Source organism: Salvelinus namaycush, chromosome 8 (genome assembly GCF_016432855.1).
Source record: "Salvelinus namaycush isolate Seneca chromosome 8, SaNama_1.0, whole genome shotgun sequence".
NCBI classification, from domain to species: domain Eukaryota; kingdom Metazoa; phylum Chordata; class Actinopteri; order Salmoniformes; family Salmonidae; genus Salvelinus; species Salvelinus namaycush.
Window position 1 is genome coordinate 19,527,360 of NC_052314.1, and position 13,872 is coordinate 19,541,231.

At 45.1% G+C, this 13,872-nt stretch overlaps 1 protein-coding gene across 1 annotated transcript; it reads left to right on the forward strand.

Moving 5' to 3' along the window:
* The first annotated feature begins 495 nt into the window (after nucleotides 1-495).
* Nucleotides 496-13,562, forward strand: LOC120052489 (RNA exonuclease 1 homolog). Its single transcript, XM_038999428.1, has 16 exons — nucleotides 496-836; nucleotides 3,410-5,319; nucleotides 6,282-6,383; nucleotides 6,477-6,687; nucleotides 6,942-7,099; nucleotides 7,179-7,316; nucleotides 7,568-7,691; nucleotides 7,893-8,018; nucleotides 8,116-8,253; nucleotides 8,366-8,479; nucleotides 8,612-8,685; nucleotides 8,924-9,034; nucleotides 9,154-9,269; nucleotides 9,484-9,622; nucleotides 9,720-9,840; nucleotides 12,971-13,562. Exons 1-16 carry the CDS (start codon nucleotides 650-652, stop codon nucleotides 13,057-13,059), a joined length of 3,858 nt encoding a protein of 1,285 aa, XP_038855356.1. The 5' UTR covers nucleotides 496-649; the 3' UTR covers nucleotides 13,060-13,562.
* The last annotated feature ends 310 nt before the right edge of the window (nucleotides 13,563-13,872 follow it).

Consider the following 13,872-nt stretch of genomic DNA (forward strand, 5'->3'; position numbering starts at 1 on the left):
GGACTGGGGAAAAATGTGATGGAAACTTATTGTGAGAAAAAAAGTTTTCATTGCTCTTATTTGTTAAGATCTGATCGGAGTCAAACAAGTGTTAGGCTATGCAATGCTGCAGCCCAATAGAGCAGCCCAATAGAACCAATGATGTGTATAAGAACTGAACACGTTAGTCTAACCTTGGACCTTGCACATACTACACGTAGTAGAATTCAAAGGCCAATCTAGTGTATGTTACAATATTCTTAGAAGCTTGAGGTAGCAGGGTGACCTAATGGGTTCATTTTCATAGTCACTTTTGTAAGTCCTTAGTTACATTGTAACAATATTAGATAGCACATGTTTTAAAGGTACGACAACAAACAAACAAGCGCAGACCGCGGGTATATTACACGCTGATGATCTGGGCTGAATTTGCACAGGCAAATATTTAGAGTTCTAAATGACGTGGTTATGTGCGACGTGGGGCTTTTTGCGAGAGTTTCTTTGGCCATCCAACATGGCGTCGTAGGGATTCTGTTGTTGTTGTATTGCACGTAGTTATGTGAAGGAAGCCAAGTGGATTCATCTCCATTTACTCAAACTAAACAACAAACTACTAGATTAAATTGTGTCTGTCTCGATTCGGCGGGTATGAGAGAGGTCTGGGAAGACTATGCTGAGATCCACTGGTTTCTTCCTTGGGATTGACTGCCCGTTTTACACGGATAGTTGCAACGTGATAAGTGTCAAAGATGGGTGCAAAAGACCGTACTGTCACTTCAGACACAGCCAACAGAGACGGGCGTCTTATGGATCAAATGACATAAGAAAATCAAACGAGCTTTACTCCAAACAAAAGGGTGAGTTGCAATTCTATTGTATTAATATTATATGGCTTACGTTGGCTAACTAGCGAGTGTACATTATTATACAGTGGCTGCATAGTGTTTAACTTAGTTATATGTGAAAACATTGAGCTAGCTAAATTATTCCCTTACTGAAGGGTTGACAACACAATTGCAACTTGCACATTACATGAATCCTCTGAATCGGCTATACTCTGTAATTTCTTAGCTGCATTAACTAGTTAGCTAGCTAACTAGAGTAAAGTCAAAGTGATATACCGGGTTTTATTTATTTTTTATTGAACCTTTATTTAACTAGGCAGGTCAGTTAAGAACAAATTCTTATTTACAATTACGGCCTACCAAAAGGCCTCCTGCGGGGACGGGGGCCTGGGATTAAAAATATATATAATATAAATATAGAACAAAACACATCACAACGAGAGACAACACTGCTTAAAGACAGACCTAAGACAACAACATAGCAAGGCAGCAACATGACAACACAGCATGGTAGCAACACAACATGGCAGCAGCACAAAACATGGTACAAACATTATTGGGCACAGACAACATCACAAAGGGAAAGAAGTTAGAGACAACAATACATCACACAAAGCAGCCACAACTGTCAGTAAGAGTGTCCATGATTGAGTCTTTGAATGAAGAGATTGAGATAAAGCTGTCCAGTTTGAGTGTTTGTTGTAGCTCGTTCCAGTCGCTAGCTGCAGCAAACTGAAAAGAGGAGCGACCCAGGGATGTGTGTGCTTTGGGGACCTTTAACAGAATGTGACTGGCAGAACGGGTGTTGTATGTGGAGGATGAGGGCTGCAGTAGATATCTCAGATAGGGGGAGTGAGGCCTAAGAGGGTTTTATAAATAAGCATCCCACAGTGGGTCTTGTGACGGGTATACAGAGATGACCAGTTTACAGAGGACTATAGAGTGCAGTGATGTGTCCTATAAGGCGCATTGGTGGTAAATCTGATGGCCGAATGATAAAGAACATCTAGCCGCTCAAGAGCACCCTTACATGCCGTTCTATAAATTAGGTCTCCGTAATCTAGCATGGGTAGGATGGTCATCTGAATCAGGGTTAGTTTGTCAGCTGGGGTGAAAGAGGAGTGATTACGATAGAGGAAACCAGGTCTAGATTTAACCTTAGCGCCTGCAGCTTTAGTATGTACTGAGAGAAGGACAGTGTACCGTCTAGCCACACTCCCAAGTACTTGTATGAGGTGACTACCTGAAGCTCTAAACCCTCAGAGGTAGTAATAACACCTTTGGGAGGAGAGGCATTCTTCTTACCAAACCACATGACCTTGTTCAGAACAAGGTTAAGGGTAGAGAAAGCTTGTTGGACACTAAGAAAGCTTTGTTGTAGAGCATTTAACACAATCCGGGGAGGGGCCAGTTGAGTATAAGACTGTATCATCTGCATATAAATGGATGAGAGAGCTTCCTAATACCTGAGCTATGTTGTTGATATAAATTGAGAAGAGCGTGGGGCCTAGGATCGAGCCTTGGGGTACTCCCTTGGTGACAGGCAGTGGCTGAGACAGCAGATTTTCTGACTTTATACACTGCACTCTTTGAGGGGTAGTTAGCAAACCAGCCCAAAGACCCCTCAGAGACACCAATACTCCTTAACTGACCCACAAGAATAGAATGGTCTACCGGAACAAAAGCTTTGGCCAAGTCAATAAAAATAACAGCACAACATTGCTTAGAATCAAGGGCAATGGGGACATCATTGAGGACCTTTAAGATTACAGTGACACATCCATATCCAGAGCGGAAACCAGATTGCATACCCGAGAGAATATTATAGACATCAAGAAAGCCAGTCAGTTGATTATCAACAAGTTTTTCCAACACTTTTGATAAACAGGGCAAAATAGAAATAGGCCTATAACAGTTAGGATCAGCTTGACCTCCCCTTTTAAATAAAGGATGAACTGTGGCTGCCTTCCAAGCAATGGGAACCACCCCAGAAAGGACAGACAGGCTTGGCGATGACAGGCGCAGCAACCTTAAAGAAGATAGGGTCTAAACCATCTGACCCAGATTTTTTTGGGGGGTCAAGTTTAAGGAGCTCCTTTAGCACCTCAAACTTTGTGACTGCCTGCAGGGAGAAACTTTGTAGCGGGGCAAGGGAAAAAGAGGGAGAAGCATCGGGGATAGTCACATTAGAAGGGGTGGGAGATGAGGAAATGTTGGACGGGCAACGAGGCATGGCTAAGTCAAATAGGAATCCTGACTTAATGAAGTGGTGATTAAAGAGCTCAGCCATGTGCTTCTTGTCAGTAACTACCACGTCCTCAACATTAAGGGATGCAGCTGTGTCTCTCTCTGAGGGGAACGTGTCTCTCTCTGACGGGGGGCGGGTAAGTGGTGTCCGGATGTTAACCAAGGTTGGTTGACAGGTTGGTTGACAACGGCATTTGAAACCTTATTTCACTCCAAGGCAGACCGACTAGAACGTATTCAACGGAACTGTTACAGTACTGTAAAACTGTACATTGTTCTTACAGTTAAAATGATAGACAATTTGCTCATTCTAATCTGTATCTCATGGCTCTCTCCAGAGCAATGCGGCTATGACCCATTCAAACCAGAGGTAGTGAGACCTGAGGAGCAACAGAATGGGGAGCCTGCTGCTGCAACAGTGGACATGGGTGCCTTGGAGCTTGAGTTGGTCAATCGCGCCATCGAGGAGGTACGCAGTGAGGTGGAGCGGGAAAAGAAGAAACTCTCACGAATCGGGGATCAGGAATATGACCCTACCGACAGTTCCCCCAAAGTGGTTGCTAAATGGCCAAAACCACTGGCCGTGACATCACACTTGGCGTATGACCCAGGCAGTTATCAGATGACTACAACAGCTGATTACAACCCTACCCCTCGCTCCAGTAAGTACACCTTAGATTCCGACAGCAAAGACAACCATGCCAGCTCCATGGAATATGTGCCCACCTCAGTTACCAAAATGGCTGTGAAAAAGCCTGTTCCTCGAACACAAACTCCTCATCTACACTCTTTGCCTACTAGTCCTAAATACTCCACTATTGCATCCTGCTCCAAGAATAAGTACACAGTGGATCATTCTAAACCATCCACAGACATGGAATATGACCCTCTCTGCAACTATTCAGCAAAAATAGCTGGCAAGAATAAGAAACACCAGAGGACAGGGGCTACTATGGGTGAAGGAAAAAAGAGACCTCACCTGTCAGGGACAGGAAAGCAGTCAACAGATGAGGAATATGTGCCAACCATTAAGAAGCCTCGTCAGGTAATACCAGACCCACTGAAGTACACTGCCAATTTCTCTGAGTCTGATGAAGAGCGCTCTGGGACAGAGTATCGACCCACTTCTCTCAGCCGTCTGCAGAGGAGGAAAAGCAGCAGTGGGTCAGTGGAGGAAGCCTCTGGTCCAGGGAAAGGAGAGAGGACGGAAGGAGCCGTAGGTGGGCTGAAACAACAGAGGAGTCAGGAGTCTAAAAAGCAGCAGGACGCAGCACACTGGGAGTCAGAGGACTTGGAGAACCAGGAAATAGTAGCTAGGCAGAAAGACAAGCCAGAGACTGAAATAGTGGCAGGTAAAACTAACCAAATGAAGAGCAGCAAAGTAAAGAAGGTGCATAAATCTGAAAAGGAGTCCAGTAAAAAGAGTGGTGCTGGTGGTGGTAGTAGTAGTAAAAAAGGAGCAGGGGACGGGGAGAAAATAAGTGATTCAAAGAAATCAAGCCACGAAACTGCAAAGAAAGACCGCAAGAATCAGGGAAAGAAAGAAGAAAAATGCAAGATAAAGGATACATCCATAGACAAAGGCAAGAAGGAGGGAAAGGGAGAAAAGAGAAGTGATGGAAAGAGTAAGATAAGGACAGACAAAGTTAAAGGGGAGTCAAGCAAGAGGGAGAATGAGAGGAGAGAAAAGGGAGGTGGGGATAGTAAAAAACTGCAGACTTCAGACAAGGAAAAGGACGCTATGTTTAAAGAACAGAAGAATGGTAAATATGACAGCAATGAAAGAGAAAAAGATTCAAAGAAAGTAAGCAAAGGGAGTTCTAAAATCGATAAAGACAAGGTGAAGAAAAGCAGCAGTAGCTCCTCTGATGGCAAAACAGGAAAGGTGAAACAAAGATCTCTGAGTCACGTAGATCTGTTTGGTGATGAGAGTGTAGAGGAGGAAAGTGAGGAGGATGAAGACGATGAGGGAGAGGAGACAATTGTGAGGAAGTCAGCTGCTCCTTTCAAGAGGGGAAGTTTGACTAGGAGGAATGTCTCAGAACTCACCCCCTCATCCTCAGAGGATGAAGATGTTGGTGCAGAAGATGACGGAGGCTATGATGACATGGATGATTGTGGGGTGGACTACTCCAGTCTACAGGTGGACATGGACTTTGACCTGGATAATGACCCAATGGAGGAGTGCTTACGGATCTTCAATGAATCCAAGGATGTGAAGACTGAGGACAAGGGAAGGCAAGCCAAGGTACCCATAGATTGCCATGTCCCTTCATTGTTGCTTGTTTTGTATAATATTTCCTTGGTTTAGCATTCACTGCTGTTTATCCTGTTAGTTCAGGTCAGTAATGGTGTCATTATTTTAAGAATGGGACTGAATGTAATGTTTTCTCCCATATCATACTGAACAAAAAAATAAATTCAGCGATTTTACTCCGTTATAGTTCATATAAGGAATCCGGCAATTGAATTAAATTAATTAATTCATCACATGACTGGGCAAGGGTGCAGCCATGGGTGGGCCTGTTAGGGCATAGGCCCACCCACTGAGTAGCCAGGCCCAGCCAATCAGAAGTTTTTCCCCACAAAAGGGCTTTATTAAAGACAGAAATACTCCTCGGTTTCATCAGCTGTCTGGGTGGCTGGTCTCAGACGATCCCGCAGGTGAAGAAGTCAGATGTGGAGGTCCAGGGCTGGCGTGGTTACACGTGGTCTGCGGTTGTGAGGCCGGTTGGATGTACTGCCAAATTCTCTAAAATTATGTTGGAAGTGGCTTGTGATAGAGAAATGAACATCAAATTCTCTGGGAACAGCTCTGGTGGAATTTCCTCAAAATTTGAGATATCTGTGGCTTTGTGTTTTGTGACAAAACTGCCCATTTTTAATGACTATTGTCCCCAGCACAAGGTGCACCTGAGTAATGACCATGCTGTTTAATCAGCTTCTTGATATGCCACACCTGTCAGGTGGATGGATTATCTTGACAAAAGAGAAATGCTCACTAACAGGGATGTTAACACATTTATGCACAAAATGTGAGAGGAATGAGCTTTTTGTGCGTATGGAAAATGTCTGGGATCTTTTATTTCAGCTCATGAAACTTGGGACCAGCACTTTACATGTGGCGTTTATATTTTTGTTCAGTATGTATTCGTAGAATATTGTATGAAATGTACTGTACATTTGCTCAAAGTTTCTCTCCCTTCCCAGCCCGCTAAAGATTCAGAGGATGAGGATTCCACAGAGAGCAATCAAACCACTCTTTTCCCTGGTCAGAGGAAAAGGGTTTCACATTTCTCAGCCAAAGGAAGTGTGAGTTTGTTCTCTGGTATTTACCCACCTATCTATGGTAACTCAAGTAGTAAAAAGCCTTTCATTGATTACAAACTGGATTCTGTGTTTCAGACTGAGTCAACCCCGAAGCCTCCACCATACAGGAGACTGACTGCCCAGGAGATCTGTTACCAGCGTATGCAGATAGCACAGCAGCAGGCTGCCCAGCTGGCTGCAGCTGTGAAGACTGCCTCCACACCCAGGCCTAGCCCCAGCCCTTTCCCTGGGGAGAGGAAGAGAGTAGCCCACCGCCCCACCCCTTTACCATCCTCTTCCAAATCTGGTAGGAAAGCTTGTCCGTTCTTATTTATTTCTTATTGTCGAGAAGGAACCTGCAAGTAAGCATTTCGTTGGACGGTGTATATCATGTGTATCCCGTACATACGACTAATAGAAGTTTCAAGTTTTATCTTCCACACCATGTAGGTCATGTTATCTAACACAGTTTACATAAATTACGATTGCACAAACAATATGAGACCAGAGAAGTGTAATTTAAGGTGTGTTGTTGAGAAGCCTTTCTATATCTGACTGAAGGTCTTGCCGCGGCGAAGTCGGCGGGCAGCAGAGTGTTGTCGCCCACCAGTACCCTCCCAGCAGGTCTCTCTGTGAAGGCCCAGACATCAGCCGGCATCCTGTCAAAGACCACTACCACTATTGTACAGAAGAGGGTGGCACACACTCCCACAATGAAGGTAACGCCAGACATTTATATCATGCCACAACAACCCATAAAATGGATCATTGTAATTGACATGATTTTTCTTTTCTCAGAGCTCTGCAATGAAGCGGCCAGTTATTCCCACCGCGTTTGGGGCCAAAGTACCCACCAACGTCCGCCAACGATACCTCAACACATTTATAGACGAGTGTATGAAGTTCTGCCCCTCTGAAGACATGGCCTTCCAAATGGTATGTGAGACCACACAGGGTTGAACTGATTCATCATAAAATCGATCCATGTCTACAGTAAAGTATGTGTGCTTATAGCACAGCTAGTGGTGTCCCATTTCATAGAAGGGTGGATGAGTTATGTTTGTGAAATCCTTGATGTGGGTTCAGTTGGTTTACCCTTACACATTTTTAGGTGCTTATTCATAGTGTGCCACTCTCTTTACTTGTATATATGGGTTGATGGTTGTAACAGCTGACGGTCTCTCTAGGCCCTGGAGGAGGAGAAGGTGGTGTATGACCGGAGCAGCAGTAAGAACATCTACCTCAACGTGGCAGTCAACTCACTGAAGAAGCTACGCAGCAAGAGCAGCTCCCCCAACTCACTCGTTGCCAGTATGTCACTGATACATACAGTATCCATTTAGCAATTACAAACGGATGGTGTTTGGTGTATTTGCAGTGCTCATGTTAGTCATTGCCATTTGGCACAGATCTAGGAGAAACATTTCCCCCCAAAATTCAAATTTTTACCATTAGGTGAAAAACACCAAACTAACTGTATATCAGAGTCTTATCAGCTTGCTTGTCTTTCAGTGAACCCTGCAGTGGTGGGGAACAGGAAGTCCCAGTCCCATGAAGAAGTGCTGGGGGGACGCCTCGCTGCCAAGACCAGCTTCACGATAAACAGGACGGGCAAGCAACAGGCAGAGAAACTCAGTGGTGAGTAGCTAGTCCTCGTCTGGTTGGAGCTGGTTTTACTGGCGGCAGAGGCAGTGGGGGTTTGTATCCTAGCTATGTGTTATCTGGTCTGCTGTAGGCGCTACTCTGTACCGGAAGCTGAGGGACTATCTGATGACGGAGGAACGGCTGCAGGAGCATGGATACCCTAGGCCACACCCTGAGCGCTCAGGTCGAGCCGTGGTCCACAACGTCCCAGAGAAGAACAACGTTGACCGTAAGTCTTTACAAAGCACCTACAAATCCTCCTCAGTCTGGGGGTGGATCCAATCGTTCTCGACCAGACACATAAAAAAAAAATTCTTCCACTAATCTCTTCTCGTTCCAAGCGTTTGCCAAGGTGTGCTGTCGATGTGGGGCCGAGTATAAGATCAATGCCAACGGCAACTGTGTTCGCAAGGAGGAGTGTAATCACCACTGGGGCCGTCTGCGCAGACATAAAGGTCTGTTTTTCTGTCTAATAACTTGTACGCTGTTTTAATTTTTGCATGCTGTAAAGGGCAAGATGTTAGGATTTGAATGTAGTTGCCCATTTTGGATGGAACTAGTAAGGGCTTCTGTCTGTCTATGAATAGTGTCGGGAGGCTGGGAAACCAACTACAACTGCTGCTCAGGAACTGTGGGCTCTACTGGTTGCTCCGTGTCTAAGGTAACACCACGCAGTTCCTCTGCATTGCATTTATGCAATCAGAACCCAGTAATAATGTGAATACTGAACTGTTATGGGAACAGAAGGGGGCGGTGTTGTCCATGGCACATCGTGACTGTGCTACTTCATTAGACCTGATGCCTCCTCAGAATCCCATCTCTGTGCTTATATTTAAGAATTAGTCAATTCCACCATTATTTTTAAAAGGCAGTCCACCTTGCGTCCTCTCTGTTCATAGCAACACGTTCAGGACGGCCGCAAAGAGTCTTTGGGTGGCTACGTTCAGACCTTTGAGAAACAGCTGCCCCCGGACGGCAACTGTGGAGTCTATGCCCTGGACTGTGAGATGGTGAGCTGGCTGCTGCGCTGCTTTCCTTCGGGCACAATTAGCTGTTTGAGTGCTGAGAGTGGCTCTCAATACCCTATATAATGTGTCCTCTCTCTCTTTCTCTCACTCCTCTGTAACAGTGCTACACAAAGCAGGGTCTGGAGCTGACCAGGGTGACTGTTATCAACTCTGAGCTGAAAGTCATCTATGACACATTTGTTAAACCTGAAAGCAAAGTGGTAGACTACAACACACGGTAATGGATACAGAAGATCTTTGTTCAGTCTTTAGTGTGGAGATATAGCTAGCATGCGTGTGGAGTTATAGCTAGCATGTGCGCGCGCGTGTGGAGTTATAGCTATCATGCGTGTGGAGTTATAGCTATCATGCGCGCGTGCGTGTGGAGTTATAGCTATCATGCGCGCGTGCACACAAGGACAAAATAACAATGTTCATCATGTTTTGCACAGGTTTTCGGGTGTAACGGAGGAGGACCTGGAGAATGCCAGCATCACCCTGAGAGACGTGCAGGCGGTGATGCTCAACATGTTCAACGCTGAATCCATCCTCATAGGACACAGCCTGGAGAGTGACCTTTTTGCCCTCAAGGTAAACATACACACTCCCCTAATCTGATTGCCCTCTGGTCATTATGTGGTTGTGATGTGCTCCACTCACTCTGTACCTCTCTCTGCTGTCTTCGTAGGTCATACACAGCACTGTAGTGGACACAGCCATCGTGTTCCCCCATCGCCTGGGCTTGCCCTACAAGCGGGCCCTGAGGAACCTCATGGCAGACCACCTCAAACGCATCATACAGGACAGCGGTGAGCAGCTAAAACCTCATTACCATGTTTATTATTGTTCCTATGATATACAGTTGAAGTCGGAAGTTCACATACACCTTACAACTCAGTTTTTCACCATTCCTGACATTTAATCCTAGTAAAAATTCCCTGTTTTAGGTCAGTTAGGATCACCACTTTATTTTAAGAATGTGAGATGTCAGAATAATAGTAGAGAATTATTTATTTCAGCTTTTATTTCATCACATTCCCAGTGGGTCAGAAGTTTACATACACTCAATTAGTATTTGGTAGCATTGCTTTTAAATTGTTTAACTTGGGTCAAACGCTTCGGGTAGCCTTCCACAAGCTTCCCACAATAAGTTGGGTGAATTTTGGCCCATTCCTCCTGACAGAGCTGGCGTAACTGAGTCAGGTTTGTAAGCCTCCTTGCTCGCACACGCTTTTTCAGTTCTGCCCACACATTTTCTATGGGATTGAGGTCAGGGCTTTGTGATGGCCACTCCAATACCTTGACTTTGTTGTCCTTAAGCCATTTTGCCACAACTTTGGAAGTATGCTTGGGGTCATTGTCCATTTGGAAGACCCATTTGCGACCAAGCTTTAACTTCCTGACTGATGTCTTGAGATGTTGCTTCAATATATCCACATACTTTTCTTTCCTCATGATGCAGTCCTATTTTGTGAAGTGCACCAGTCCCTCCTGCAGCAAAGCACCCCCACAACATGATGCTGCCACCCCCGTGCTTCACGGTTGGGATGTTGTTCTTCGGCTTGCAAGCCTCCCCCTGTTTACTCCAAACATAACGATGGTCGTTATGGCCAAACAGTTCTATTTTTGTTTCATCAGACCAGAGGACATTTCTTTGTCCCCATGTGCAGTTGCAAACCATAGTCTGGCTTTTTTATGGCGGTTTTGGAGCAGTGGCTTCTTCCTTGCTGAGCGGCCTTTCAGGTTATATCGATATATGACTTGTTTTACTGTGGATATAGATACTTTTGTACCTGTTTCCTCCAGCATCTTCACAAGGTCCTTTGCTGTTCTGGGATTGATTTGCACTTTCCGCACCAAAGTACGTTCATCTCTGGGAGACAGAACACGTCTCCTTCCTGAGCGGTATGATGGCTGCGTGGTCCCATGGTGTTTATACTTGCGTACTATTGTTTGTACAGATGAATGTGGTACCTTCAGGCGTTTGGAAATTGCTCCCAAGGATGAACCAGACTTGTGGAGGTCTACAATTTTTTTCTTCTGAGGTCTTGGCTGATTTCTTTTGATTTTCCCATGATGTCAAGCAAAGAGGCACAGAGTTTGAAGGTAGGCCTTGAAATACATCCACAGGTACGCCTCCAATTGACTCAAATGATGTCAATTAGCCTATCAGAAGCTTCTAAAGCCATGACATAATTTTCTGGAATTGTCCAAGCTGTTTAAAGGCACAGTCAACTTGGTGTATGTAAACTTCTGACCCACTGGAATTGTGATACAGTGAATTTTAAGTGAAATAATCTGTCTGTAAACAATTGTTGGAAAAATGACGTGTCATGCACAAGGTAGATGTCCTAACCGACTTGCCAAAACTATAGTTTGTTAACAAGAAACTCATGGAGTGGTTGAAAAACGAGTTTTAATGACTCCAACCTAAGTGTATGGAAACTTGCGACTTCAACTGTATACTGGGGGGAAAAAATGTAAAATAATATGTAAAGTGTTGGTTTCAGGAGCTGAAATAATAGATCACAGAAATGTTCCATATGCACAAAAATCTTATTTCTCTCAAATGTTGTGCACACATTTGTTTACATCCCTGTTAGTGGGCATTTCTTCTTGGCCAAGATAATCCATCCACCTGAGAGGTGTGGCATATCAAGAAGCTGATTAAACAGCATGATCATTACACACCTTGTGCTGGGGACAATAAAGGCCACTCTAAAATGTGCAGTTTTGTCACACAGCACAATGCCACAGATGTCTCAAGTTGAGGGAGAGTGTGATTGGCATGCTGACTGCAGGAATGTCCACCAGAGCTGTTGCCAGGATATTGAATGTTAATTTCTCTTCCATAAACTGCCTCCAACGTCGTTTTAGAGATTTTGGCAAGTATATTCTAACCGGCCTCACAACCGCAGACCACGTGTAACCACACCAGCCCAGGACATCCACATCCGGCTTCTTCACCTGCAGGATCGTCTGAGACCAGCGACCCGGACAGTTTGCACAACTGAAGAATTTCTGCACAAACTGTCAGAAACAGTCTCAGGGAAGCTCATCTGTGTGCTCGTCGTCCTCACCAGGGTTGTAGCAGACTTCAGTGGACAATTTCTCACCTTCAATGGCCGCTGACGCTGGAGATATGTGCTCTTCACGGATGAATCCCGGTTTCAACTATACCGAGCAGACAGCGTGTGAGCAAGCGGTTTGCTGATGTCAACGTTGTGAACAGAGTGCCCCATGGTGGGGTTATGGTATGGGAAGGCATAAGCTATGAACAACTAACACAATTGCATTTTATCGATGTAAATTTGAATGCACAGAGATACCGTGACGAGATCCTGAGGCCCATTGTCGTGCCATTCATCCGCCGCCATCACCTCATGTTTCAGCATGATAATGCACGGCCCCATGTTGCAAGGATCTGTACACAATTCCTGTAAGCTTAAAATGTCCCAGTTCTTCCATGGCCTGCGTACTCATCAAACATGTCACCCATTGAGCATGTTTGGGATGATCTGGATCGACGTGTACGACAGCGTGTTCCAGTTCCCGCCAATATCCAGTAACTTCACACAGCCATTGAAGAGGAGTAAGACAACATTCACAGGCCACAATCAACAGCCTGATCAACTCTATGTGAAGGAGATGTGTCGCACTGCATGAGGCAAATGGTGGTCACACCAGATACTGACTGGTTTTCTGATCCACGCCCCTACCTTTTTTTGGTACATTTTCTGTGACCAACAGATGCATATCTGTATTTCCAGTCGGTCATGTGAAATCCATAGATTAGGGCCTAATGAATTTACAGTATTTCAATTGACTGATTTCCTTTATATGAGCTGTAAACTCAGTAAAATCTTTGATTGTTGCTTTTCTATTTTTGGTCACATGTCAACAATCCTTAGTAGGCCATTTCCCTCTCTCTGGTTTCAGTTGAAGGTCATGACTCCAGTGAGGACGCCTGCGCCTGCATGGAGCTTATGATGTGGAAGATCCGAGAAGACGCCAAGGTGAAGAGGTGACCTCTGCCTTCTCTTCTCCGCCCACCTCCCCTCTAACCAGACTGCTGCAGACAGACAGGGAGGGAGAGAGGCGGGCGCTGGAGGCCCGGAGAAAGAACTGTCAGTCTGAGAAGCCATCAGCCCAGCACTTGACAAGAAAGAAGTAGCAGGAACGCTTCAGGTATTCCAAAACAGCCACAGCACATGAGTTCTACTGACTGGGATAGGACCTTGACAGAGGGTGAGAATAGGCTCCTCTGCAGAGATCTGCACAGACAGCCAAGTCACTACGTTGCCTGGACAGGTGGGCCATTGTGAACAGGTGCTGCTCCGGCCTTGTTGGAATACAGCAGAGCCAGAGCCCTCGATGGAGCAAGCAGGGAAAGAGCAGAAATCAGCAGTGTTTTAATTTACTGTTTACGCATTTCATTTATAAGATCCATGATCATGATTGTCACCAGTTTTTGTTGGTATCTATTCTTCTCCTCCCGCCATCTATTTCTGAAAGACGGGGGGGGGGGGGGGGGGGGGGGGTTACATCGATGTCTCCCATAAAATATAACCTTTCTATCAAATGAAAATGACAGACTTGTCAGGGCATTGGACTTGTTCACATTGTTAGGGTGAAAATGCTATTGCTGCCGAGCTGCATCCTTGGACCAACTTGCACTCTGTTCTCACGTTACATTAAATGTGGTCAGTCTCTTAGTATTTTGGTGGCTCTCAAACTTGATTCATCATGACGGACTTGGTCAGAACCCAAACCAGAAATATGAATGTCTAAAATTGTCCTGGAGTGGTTGATTAGAGATATTGTGTTGAATAGCTTGACCA